The sequence below is a fragment of the Oncorhynchus masou genome, chromosome 1 (genome assembly GCF_036934945.1).
Source record: "Oncorhynchus masou masou isolate Uvic2021 chromosome 1, UVic_Omas_1.1, whole genome shotgun sequence".
Taxonomy (NCBI): domain Eukaryota; kingdom Metazoa; phylum Chordata; class Actinopteri; order Salmoniformes; family Salmonidae; genus Oncorhynchus; species Oncorhynchus masou.
In genome coordinates, this window is record NC_088212.1 from 38,301,011 (window position 1) to 38,312,230 (window position 11,220).

At 41.2% G+C, this 11,220-nt stretch overlaps 1 protein-coding gene across 1 annotated transcript; it reads right to left on the reverse strand.

Annotated features, from left to right (window-relative positions):
* Window positions 1-3,564: 3,564 nt before the first annotated feature.
* Window positions 3,565-9,696, reverse strand: LOC135543608 (cholesterol 25-hydroxylase-like protein). Its single transcript, XM_064971013.1, has 2 exons — window positions 9,009-9,696; window positions 3,565-5,477 (listed from the first exon to the last, which is right to left on the reverse strand). The coding sequence occupies exons 1-2, from the start codon at window positions 9,449-9,451 to the stop codon at window positions 5,021-5,023; spliced, it is 900 nt and encodes a 299-aa protein (XP_064827085.1). The 5' UTR covers window positions 9,452-9,696; the 3' UTR covers window positions 3,565-5,020.
* Window positions 9,697-11,220: the final 1,524 nt, after the last annotated feature.

The window sequence follows — 11,220 nt, forward strand, 5'->3', positions numbered from 1 at the left end:
GAGAGCCTTACGGTTGTGGGCGGAGCAGTTGCCGTACCAGGCGGTGATACAACCTGACAGGATGCTCTCGATTGTGCATCTGTAAAAGTTTGTGAATGTTTTTGGTGAACAGACAAAATTCTTCATTGATAGGCTAGGTTGTAGCAACCTTTTATTTTTTTTATTCTAATTTTACCTTTATTTAACTAGGCAAGTCAGTTAAGAACAAATTCTTATTTTCAATGACGGCCTAGGAACTGTGGGTTAACTGCCTTGTTCAGGGGCAGAACGACAGATTTGTACCTTGTCAGCTGGGGGGTTTGAACTTGCAACCTTCCGGTTACTAGTCCAACGCTCCACTAGGCTACCCTGCCGCCCCAGGTATAGGTGTCAGTATCAAGTGGAATAAATTACACTACACATACGTTTGTTTCATCACAAAATCAGAGAGCAACATCTGTCCGGTGAAGTCCACAAAGCAAATATCTCCTGCAGCATGGTCAAGCAAGTTAATGCTTCGATATGTTTTAAGTCAGCACAACAACAACAGGAGTACTGCCTCCGCTATTTCAGCACCATTTAAACTTAAACATTACACCTCAATGCTGAATGGCTAATTCCTGTATATTTTATTTAAGAAGGGAGGGCAAAATCTTTCTGGCATCATTCAACAAATGCTATGGCGGCAACATGTTATACTCTTTTGGTCCAGACAGCGTCAGATACATGGGCTACACATACTGAGACAGTGGGGTTCTGTTTCCTTCGCTCGGTTGATTTCTCTGTTGAGATTCAGCCACTTCTGAATTGACGGAAAAGTATGGAAACACAGAGAGACAGAATATAAATTATTTTATACATTTTAATTTTTTTGTTTTTTAAATATTTGCAACCATGGAATTACACGCCACTGAATAGAAATAAGGCCATGCTCATTAAAAAAAAAAAATGGCACCGACCGCCACTGGTAGGTAGGTTACTCTGTTTCTGCTAGGTGCTTTCTGGTCAATAATCTGAATATGTGCGTCCGCCTTTGCAATGCTGATGACTGGTCATTGGTCGACAGTCAAGATGCACAACTTTTTGTTTCTGAAGCACAGATTAGATGTTTCTGGCAAAAAAGGTTTTGTAATCCCGTAGGCCTATGGTAACCAGATTGAATAAGGAAAGGTATGGCCTCCCGAGTGGCACAGTGGTCTAAGGCACTGCATCGCAGTGCTAGCTGTGCCACTAGAGATTCTGGGTTCAAGTCCAGGCTCTGTCGCAGCTGGCCGCGACCGTGAGACCCATGGGCTGGTGCACAATCGGCCAAGCGTCGTCCAGGTTTGGGGAGGTTTTTGCCGGTAGGGATGTCCTTGTCCCATCACGCAACTCCTATTGCGGGCTGGGTGCAGTGCACACTGAAAAGGTTGCCAGGTGTTTCTTCCGACACATTGGTACGGCTGGCTTCTGGGTTAAGTGGGCATTGTGTCAAGAAGCAGTGCAGCTTGGTTTGGTTGTGTTTCGGAGTCCGTACTGGAGTTGCAAAAAAAATATTTAAAAAATAAGCAAAGGTATAAATGTAAAATACAAATGTTCGGCTAGCGTACAGGTGTGTGTAGTCTAGAAAAATATGTATGAAAATAACATAGGCCTACTGTCAACCCCAGCTCCAGCTGACTGACCTGTGTTGATTGACAGTTTGCTGGTCTAATCAGAGTGCTGAATGGGCTTTTTACGAGACAATTCGTTTTTTTGCAAGTGCAATACTCTCTCTGGCTGTGTGGAGAGTAATCCACAGAGACACAAATGACAAAACATTTCTAAAAGTCAAAGTCGCGTTCCGAGTCTTGAGGCTCCAAGTCAAGTCTCAAGTTATTTTATTTTCAATCAAGTTGAGTCTCAAGTCATCAAATATGATGACTTGAGAATTCAAGTTTGATGACTGTGAATTCAAGCTGGCAAAATACTGAATGAGAAGTCCTCATGAGCAGGCTGATATTAGTTCCCCAATATAGTTTATATAATTGTAGACTACTGTCACGCCTGCTCCCGCTGAAGGGAGCCAGGGTGCCCTTCATTGCGCACACCTGTGTCGTGTCTGGACTTTATTTTACGAGGCAAGTCAGTTAAGAACTTATTTTCAATGACGGCCTAGGAACAGTACAAAATCTGTCGTTCTGAAAAACATATTTTGTACCTTGTCAGCTCAGGGAATTGAACTTGCAACCTTTCAGTTACTAGTCCAATGCTCTAACCACTAGGCTACCCTGCCACCCATTAAATGTGAAGACTTTTATTTATATCAAATCAGTTCTCTAGGTTTCCTTATTACGTGATTTGAACTAATCATTTAAACATTAATTTACTAAGAAGTCGGGGCACAGCGGAAAATGTTGCGATTTAGACGTATAATTTTCCGAATATAACTCTTCAGATATTTTAATATCTGATCAATTACAGTCATTCTCATTAATCTATTATTATTACTACCTCATCAGTTCTCATTACTGAACGTCGCAAACCCTTGGATATCTGCACGAACCCTAGTTTCCATAATGAATCAGCAATATACAAATTTGCTTAATTATTTAATTACTAACTAACTAAATAGTCACAGAAATACATAACAAACAAACAATAGATATTGGTTACTAACAATGATAGAAAAGTCCCTAGTGGGCTAAACGACAAAGGAAAGGGGTGGGGACTGAGAAAAAGCAGGAAAGACAAAATGGATTCACTACACACAGTGGATAATTATAATCATTGAAATTATAAACCTTTGCACATGAACGGCCGCTCATTCGAGAATAATTGCAATGTACTGTATATATTTACGCCCGTACGTCCTTGTTGTCTTCTCTGTTGGAATCCAGTCCGTCTGCTGGAGAGTCAATCATTAGAGAGTCTCTTCGTGGTTGTAGGTGGTTAGAATGGCTACTTCAGAGTACTATTCGGAAATTTTCTCATAGAATAGATGCTTCGGCGGTTGTCGGTATTCTCATTCTAAATTTATGGAATTTCTAGCTGCTGACTAGTAATTATATGTCTAAGATTTGCTCTTATTCTGTAGTGATTGATAGTCTCAGAGTTTAACCATTTCCAATCGTGTAGCCATAAACTACAGCTGTATGGTCTAATGATCTATAGAATTGTAGCCATTCCAACGTGGGGACTCTGTCCCGGCGTTCTCTGTCTTAATATAGATTTTGTAGGAAGTGGGTTTATACTCTGTGGAAGAACGGGCGGTTCCATGACGCCGAATGAATGTCTATGCTCACGTGGGCGTGACCAATGATTTTGTTAACTTTACATGAAAACCCGTATTTTCTCGTTTAGAAATTTAACATCACATTACATCTTTTCACAAAAAGTTTCATGTTTAATCACATACATTTCACAATACTTATATGTAAACCTGCTGGAACAGCAGCTGGAAAATGTACACTTTTAAGAGATACAGTTATGTGTGTTTCCTGGCCATCCTGATGTCACAAAATGAAACAACTTCGACAGGATTGTTCTTTAAATACCCACGGTCCATTCCCACATTCTCAAAAATTGAAATATTGTTTAATCCTCCAATTTTGGGGTTTAGGAGTTGAACATTCTCTCTCCATCAATACTGCATGTCCAAAAGGGGAGAGGGTCCCTTCCGGGAATTTACGACCTCTTCGTTTATTGTCCCGTCTATAACGGTCTGCTCCCCCGTTTGTTCCGGGTCTGCATTAATGGCGTTATGTGTTTATGTCCAGACGCTGTCCTGTTCCACGTCCGTCGCCATTAAATGTTCACTCCATGTACCTGCTTCTTGTCTATACCAGCGTCGATCCTCACAAATTACTACTGATTACTTAACCTAGAGTTGAAGTCTGAAGTTTACATACACCTTAGCCAAATACATTTAAACTCAGTTTTTCACAATTTCTGACATTTAATCCTAGTAAAAATTCCCTGTTTTAGGTCAGTTAGGATCACCACTTCATTTTAAGAATGTGACATGTCACAATAATAGTAGAGAGAATGATTTATTTCATCTTTTATTTCTTTCATCACATTCCCAGTGGGTCAGAAGTTTACATACACTCAATTAGACAAAATCGAGTGGTTTGCTTTCAAAAAGTGGGCTGCAACTGGGTAAGTCGATGCAAAAACTTGACTGACCCAGTTGTGACCCACTTTTTGGAAGCAAACCACTTGATCTTGGGGCAGCAGCGTAGCCTAGTGGTTAGAGCGTTAGACTAGTAACCGAAAGGTTGCAAGTTCGACTCGCTGAGCCGACAAGGTACAAATCTGTTGTTCTGCCCCTGAACAAGGCAGTTAACACACTGTTTGTTGGCCATCATTGAAAATAAGAATTTGTTCTTAACTGACTTGCCTAGTTAAATAAAGGTAAAATATTTTTGGGGTCTCTACGTTATACTGGCATCGCACATGTCACTCTCCCCAGGAGAGGGGGTGACCTCGATAATTTATTGTTAAAACGAGAGGCTGCCTGGATCTTTAATATAAAGACCCTTGCTCCCTTTGGTCTCAACGTAGACTTTGATCTGAAGCCATTCTTGTGATTATTGTGATTTTGCTACTGTAAATGTTTGTAGGCTTATGTAGCCAAATTGTATCTATGATAATACGCTATCCATTTATGATTTTTGTATGCTATTTTAATATATGAGAATTAACCAATGATGTCAGGCCACACCAAGCCACGATTACAGACACCTGCATGTGTCTTTTGACACTATATAAACGAGTCACCCTGCAGTGCTTGTCATTATAACCCTGATGAAGACAGCTTGTCTGTCAAAACGTTGGACATTACATTTTTGCAACTGAGCTCCTGGAGTGTGCGGCTGTCCTTTATTTTCACATTTAGCCAAATGACCAGCATTGTCTCTTTATATCTAATGCTTGTAAAATATTCCATTTGAGTCAACATATAACCACCTGTAATTTACAAACACAAGTACACATAACCCATGTGTTAGCCTGTACTCACTGTACTAATGATGCTACCTAACATGTCAGTTCTTTGTTTGCTTCATAGATTACATTCATTTTAACACATGCAAGCTTGTGCGCACACACAGTCAGATCCAAGGCTCTTCTTTCTTCTCCTTCTCCTCATTGTCCTCCCTCCATGTTTACTCCCAGCCTCCCCCCTTACCACCAGGTAGGTCCCACAGAGCCAGTCCCAGTGCCTGAAGTAGGGGGCATAGTTCCCCCTGTAGATGTGGTGGTGTGCCTGGTGGAAGGGGGCCCCTCCGAAGCAGGGCAGTAGTCTATGGATAGCCCAGGGCAGGTCGTAGCCACAGTGGTCCTCTATGGCCAGCCAGGTGTTGAGCAGGTGGAACAGGGCCTCACTCAGAGGGTGGCAGCCCACCACCCAGGCACTGCTCAGGGCCAGCATCTGCAGGGAGAGTAGCTCAGCCGGGCTGGCGTCCTGGGCAGTCAGGGCGAAGGTGATCCGGTTCTGGTGATGAGTCTGGTGGACCCTCCGATACAGCCAGGGAACCCTGGGGACCATACAGACAGAACTTGTGTGTTTGGTAGGCAGTCAGGGACAAACCTTAAGTGCTCCTTCTAGACTCTCTACATGAGGGTCGTCCGAGGTAAAGGAGAATTTGGCTTTTTTTACAATATAATCTCTATTTTCCATGTAAATAGCATGTTATAGAACGGTCCGATTTAATTTGTTTTTGAGAAACTTGGTGTGTTTCCAACCAACTGACAGCAGATAGAAATCAGTGCGTGATGATGTAGTGCACACAACATTTTATTTTCACTTAAGTTTTCATTGTACTTAATAAAAATCTAAAAGTTCAGTGTTTCCATTGCATTTTCAACTCCAACGATAGTTGTATCGCAAAAACTGTTTCGTTGAATAGCAAATTTGCCTATTCTGGTCTTGGCACGTGTGCACTAGACAAGAGCTCACCAATACAGTGAAGGTACGCTATGCTGGTAGACTAGTCTACATGATGAGATTATTATAGATAAGAGAATATTTTTATTTGTCAAACTGCAGTCAAGCATCGATCATGATGTCACCAGAAAAGGACCCTCGATAACAGGCAGTGTCAGAGGAAGGCCCTAATATTTGTCAAAGACCCCAGCCACCCTAGTCATAGACTGTTCCCTCTGCTACCGCACGGCAAGCGTTACCGGAGCGCCAAGTCTAGGTCCAAGAGGCTTCTAACAGCTTCTACCCCAAAGCTATAAGACTCCTGAACATCTAGTCAAATGGCTACCCAGACTATTTGTATTTGCCCCCTCCCCTCTCCACACCACTGCCACTCTCTGTTGTCATCTATGCATAGTCATTTCAATAACTCTACCTACATGTACAGTTGAAGTCGGTTTACATACACTTAGGTTGGAGTCATTAAAACTAGTTTTTCAACCACTCCAAAAATGTATGTTAACAAACTATAGTTTTGGCAAGTCGGTTAGGACATCTACTTTGTGCATGACACAAGTCATTTTTCCAACAATTGTTTACAGACAGATTATTTCAGAATTTATTCACTGTATCACAATTCCAGTGGGTCAGAAGTTTACATAAGTTTACACTAAGTTGACTGTACCTTTAAACAGCTTGGAAAATTCTGAAGCTTCTGATAGGCTAATTGGCATCATTTGAGTCAATTGGAGGTGTACCTGTGGATGTATTTCAAGGCCTACCTTCAAACTCAGTGCCTCTTTGCTTGACATCATGGGAAAATCAAAAGAAATCAGCCAAGACATCAGAAAATAATTCTAGACTTCCGCAAGTCTGGTTCATCCTTGGGAGACATTTCCAAACGCCTGAAGGTACCACGTTCATCTGTACAAACAATAGTACACAAGTATAAAGACCATGGGTCCACGCAGCCGTCATACCGCTCAGGAAGGATACGCGTTCTGTCTCCTAGAGATGTACGTACTTTGGTGCGAAAAGTGCAATCAATGCTGGAGGAAACAGGTACAAAAGTTTTTATATCCACAGTGAAACGAGTCCTATATATCGACATAACCTGAAAGGCCGCTCAGCAAGGAAGAAGCCACTGCTCCAAAACTGCCATAAAAAAGCCAGACTACGGTTTGCAACTGGGGACAAAGATCATACTTTTTGGAGGAATGTCCTCTGGTCTGATGAAACAAAAATAGAACTGTTTGGCCATAATGACCATCGTTATGTTTGGAGGAAAAGGGGAGGCTTGGAAGCCGAAGACACCATCCAAACTGTGAAGCACGGGGGTGGCAGCATTATGTTGTGAGGGTGCTTTGCTACAGGAGGGACTGGTGCACTTCACAAAATAGACGGCATCACGACTAAAGAAAATTATGTTTATATATTGAAGCAACATCTCAAGACATCAGTCAGGAAGTTAAAGCTTGGTCGCAAATGGGTCTTCCAAATGGATAATGACCCCAAGCATACTTCCAAAGTTGTGGCAAAATGGCTTAAGGACAACAAAGTCAAGGTATTGGAGTGGCCATTAGAAAGCCCTGACCTCAATCCTATAGGAAAATTATGGGCAGAACTGAAAAAGCGTGTGCGAGCAAGGAGGCCTACAAACCTGACTCCGTCACACCAGCTCTGTCAGGAGGAATGGGCCAAAATCCACCCAACTTATTGTGGGAAGCTTGCAGAAGGCTACCTGAAACATTTGACCCAAGTTAAACAATTTCAAGGCAATGCTACCAAATACTAATTGAGTGTATGTAAAGTTCTGACCCACTGGGAATGTGACGAATGAAATAAAAGCTGAAATGAATCATTCTCTCAACTATTATTCTGACATTTCACATTCTTAAAGTAAAGTGGTGAACCTAACTTACCTAAAACAGGGGCTTTTTACTAGGATTAAATGTCAGGAATTGTGAAAAAGTGAGTTTAAATATATTTGGCTAAGGTGTATGTAAACTTCTGACTTCAACTGTACATAATACCTCAACTAACTGGTGCCCCCCTGTATATATTGTTATTTTTCGCTGCTGCTCTTTAATTACTTGTTACTTTTATCTCTTATTCTTATCCATATTTTTTTTAAACTGCACTGTTGGTTAGGGGCTCATAAGTAAGCTTTTCACTGTTTCACTACTACACCTGTTGTATTCGGGACATGTGAAGTTCATCATAACATTTTTCATCTGTAGCCTAATAAACTGCATGGTATCCCAAATCATAGTGGGAGGACCACACATTATATCATCATGTGACTCCAAGTTTACTTCGATATGATGGTTATTATATCAATATTTGTACGTAAAGGTGTTGCCACCACCATTTCTCGCATTATTAATTTTACAGCCACAAAAAGATCCCACCATGTCGAACGAACAAATGATCTGTCGGCATTTACAAAATTGTACTGAAACTACCCGTTTCTATCACAGCTGTCGTGATTTTTTATATATTTTTTTAACGGTATGACTTTATTTGCATAAAAACTGTTGATGGAAACGTGGTTATTAATGCTATTTTAATGTTGTTTGACTTGGTTTGAGTATTACCAAATTTGCTTGAGATGATTTTAATGCAACACCACATCCAAGTTACTTGACATAAACATTTCAAAAAGCTGTCAGTCAAGGCGAAGCCATGAGTATAAGCTCCCCGCCCACTCAGCCTGTCTTTTCAAACTTACTGGTAGTTAGCCATGAGAGAAAAAGCACTTAAATAACAATATATATAGCATTTTTTAGGAAGTACATAGGCCTACTGGCTGTAACGGCAGTAATGACGATAGTTGTTCAGCGAAACGACATCCTTTTCTAATTACCGAATGTATGACAGTATTCAGCTTGAAAAGCTGGTGAATCTTCACATTCAATGTCTCCTGAGTCCAGTGGAGGCTGCTGAGGGGAGAACGGCTAATACTAATGGCTGGAACTGAGTAAATGGAATGGCATCAAACACATGGAAACATCAAACACATGGAAACCATGTGTTTGATAACATTCCAGTTATTCCACTCGAGTCATTACCACGAGCCAGTCCTCCCAAATTAATGTGCCACCAACCTCCTGTGCTGTAAACCCAGATCATGGTTCAAGCTTACCGATGCATGGAATAATGCCATATAAAGAACAGCGCATCAAATAAAAGTAGGCACGCGATAACCTCCCCAATGAGCAGGCTGCATGATGGCGCGAGTTCGGGAAATCTTGGAATCCTAACTCTTTGATAAAGCGCGGTGGCTGGGAGAACAGTTGTCAGGTATTTCAGAAAAATCCTCCAACAGCAGCCAACCCATCGCTGCAAACACAACAGCAACGGTTCAGCGGTCCTCGAGATCCTGTAGAGATTTATCCGTGGCCAGAAACATCCCAGCGCTTCAAAGGCTAGAAAAGGTGCGCAGAGGAGAAGGTGGATGAGGAAAGCGAAGCATGCGGGCAGGAAAGGTGACGTGAGGAACTCCCGTTGTGCTCGCAGATCATCCCACAGCGGCTGGAGCAGCATTCCATCTGGGTTCCCATGTTTTAGAAAAATACTAATATTCATAATACCAGCATACGAAGGGTTATTTTTTAATCAAACAAAAAATGACCACCATGAAGTGTTCTCCGCATTTATCCAAGTGTGTTGGCTACTACTTTGTAATAACGTAGTCCATGATGTAGTTTCTTCAATTCACTCTCTCCAGCTGACGGTACGCATTTAGTTTATGCTCGAGTGCCTAATTAAATACTTATTTTCTCTTCCACAATGGTTGACAGAACACGATTGGCAGTCGTTTGGTGGGAGGGTAATAGAGCCACAGAAGCAGTAAATGTTTAAAAAAAATCACATTCCAATTTATACAAGTCAACAGCACAGCCTGGTCTCATAGACTATAGGTAACATAGTAAATGTAAATCTGTCCCCCTCCATTTAGTATGATACAGTATGTTACATTTCATATGGCATGCATTAATTTGTGGATCTCCATCATCCATTTTGTATGATAGTTAGTGGTAGGTAACATAGTAAATCTACCTCCCTCCATTTAGTGTGATATGTTACGAATTCCATTTTTTATGGCTAACGTTAGCTAGGTGGCTAACATTAGCTAGGCTAGGGGTTAAGGTTGGCTAACATGCTAAGTAGTTGCAAAGTAGCTAAACGGTAGTAAGTCATTGCTAATTAATAAAAATGCTAATGTGGTCCGTGATGAGATTCAAACATGCAACTGTTGGTTTACTAGACGTTCAGGTTACACGCCCACTCATCCACCCTGACCAACTACCCTCCTTTAGGTTTTGCCTTATTAAGTAACCTTCTGTCTTATGTAACCATACCAAACCTAGCATATTTCCTGTTAAGGCTCGGGACAATACTGCCCCTTTTGGATGAATTGCGTGCCCATAGTAAACTGAAAAAAAATCTGTCCAAAATTGCTAATATATGCATATAATAATTATTATTGAATAGAAAACACTCTAAAGCTTCTAAAACCGTTTGAATTATGTCTGTATGTATAGCAGAACTCACAGGGCAGCCAATCTCCCAAACTATTTTTCTCATCAGGAAAGTTGGGCCAACTTTGACATCATCGCCCCCACCCTTCCCAACCAGCTATGGATCTGGGATCAGTTTCTATGTCTTCTGCAAGATGTCTTCTACCAATAGAGCGTTTCATTGTGCAAATCCCGCGAGCTTTGACCCTTTGGCAGGCTAAATACTGAGTGTCGCGAGGAAATACATGCACTTTCAGGCGCGCGTTGCGCTCAGAGTGCCCTTTGTTCCATGGAGCACGAGAAGAAGTCAGTTTGTCTGTTCGATTTGAGAATTGTTTTGTACGTTAATAACATCCTAAAGCTTGATTCTGCACTTAGTTTGACCAGTTTAGTCGACATATAATATGTAATTTTGAAGTTTTGATGCGCAACCCCTCGAGCCCAGAAGTAATTTTGGATGCATTTCATCTGGAATTTGTCACGTTTGCTAACAGAAAGACACACGACTTGAAACCAAACACTGTTTTGGGTAAGTATGACTCCACTACATTCTGATCGAAGACCATCAAAGGTAAGGGAATATTTATGCTGTAATTTTGTGTTTCTGTTGACTCCAACATAGCGGAGAAATATTGCTGACGTCTGAGCGCCGTCTCAGATGATTGAATAGTGAGCGATTTCTGTAACTTGAAAAAGAAATGTGACAAAGCGATTGCATTAAGAAGCAGTGTATCTTTCTAACTATATGTAGAACATGTATATTCAGTCAAAGATTATGATGTGTATTGCTGTTATCTGGCGGAGTTATCTATAATTTCTCCGGACATTTTGTAG

Excerpts from the sequence above, each read along its gene's own strand:
- LOC135543608 (XM_064971013.1), bottom strand. The coding sequence starts at position 9,451 with ATGAATATTAGTATTTTTCTAAAACATGGGAACCCAGATGGAATGCTG. Across the intron at positions 5,478-9,008 it reads TGGCATTATTCCATGCATCG|GGTTCCCTGGCTGTATCGGA; the intron begins GTAAGCTTGAAC and ends TATGGTCCCCAG.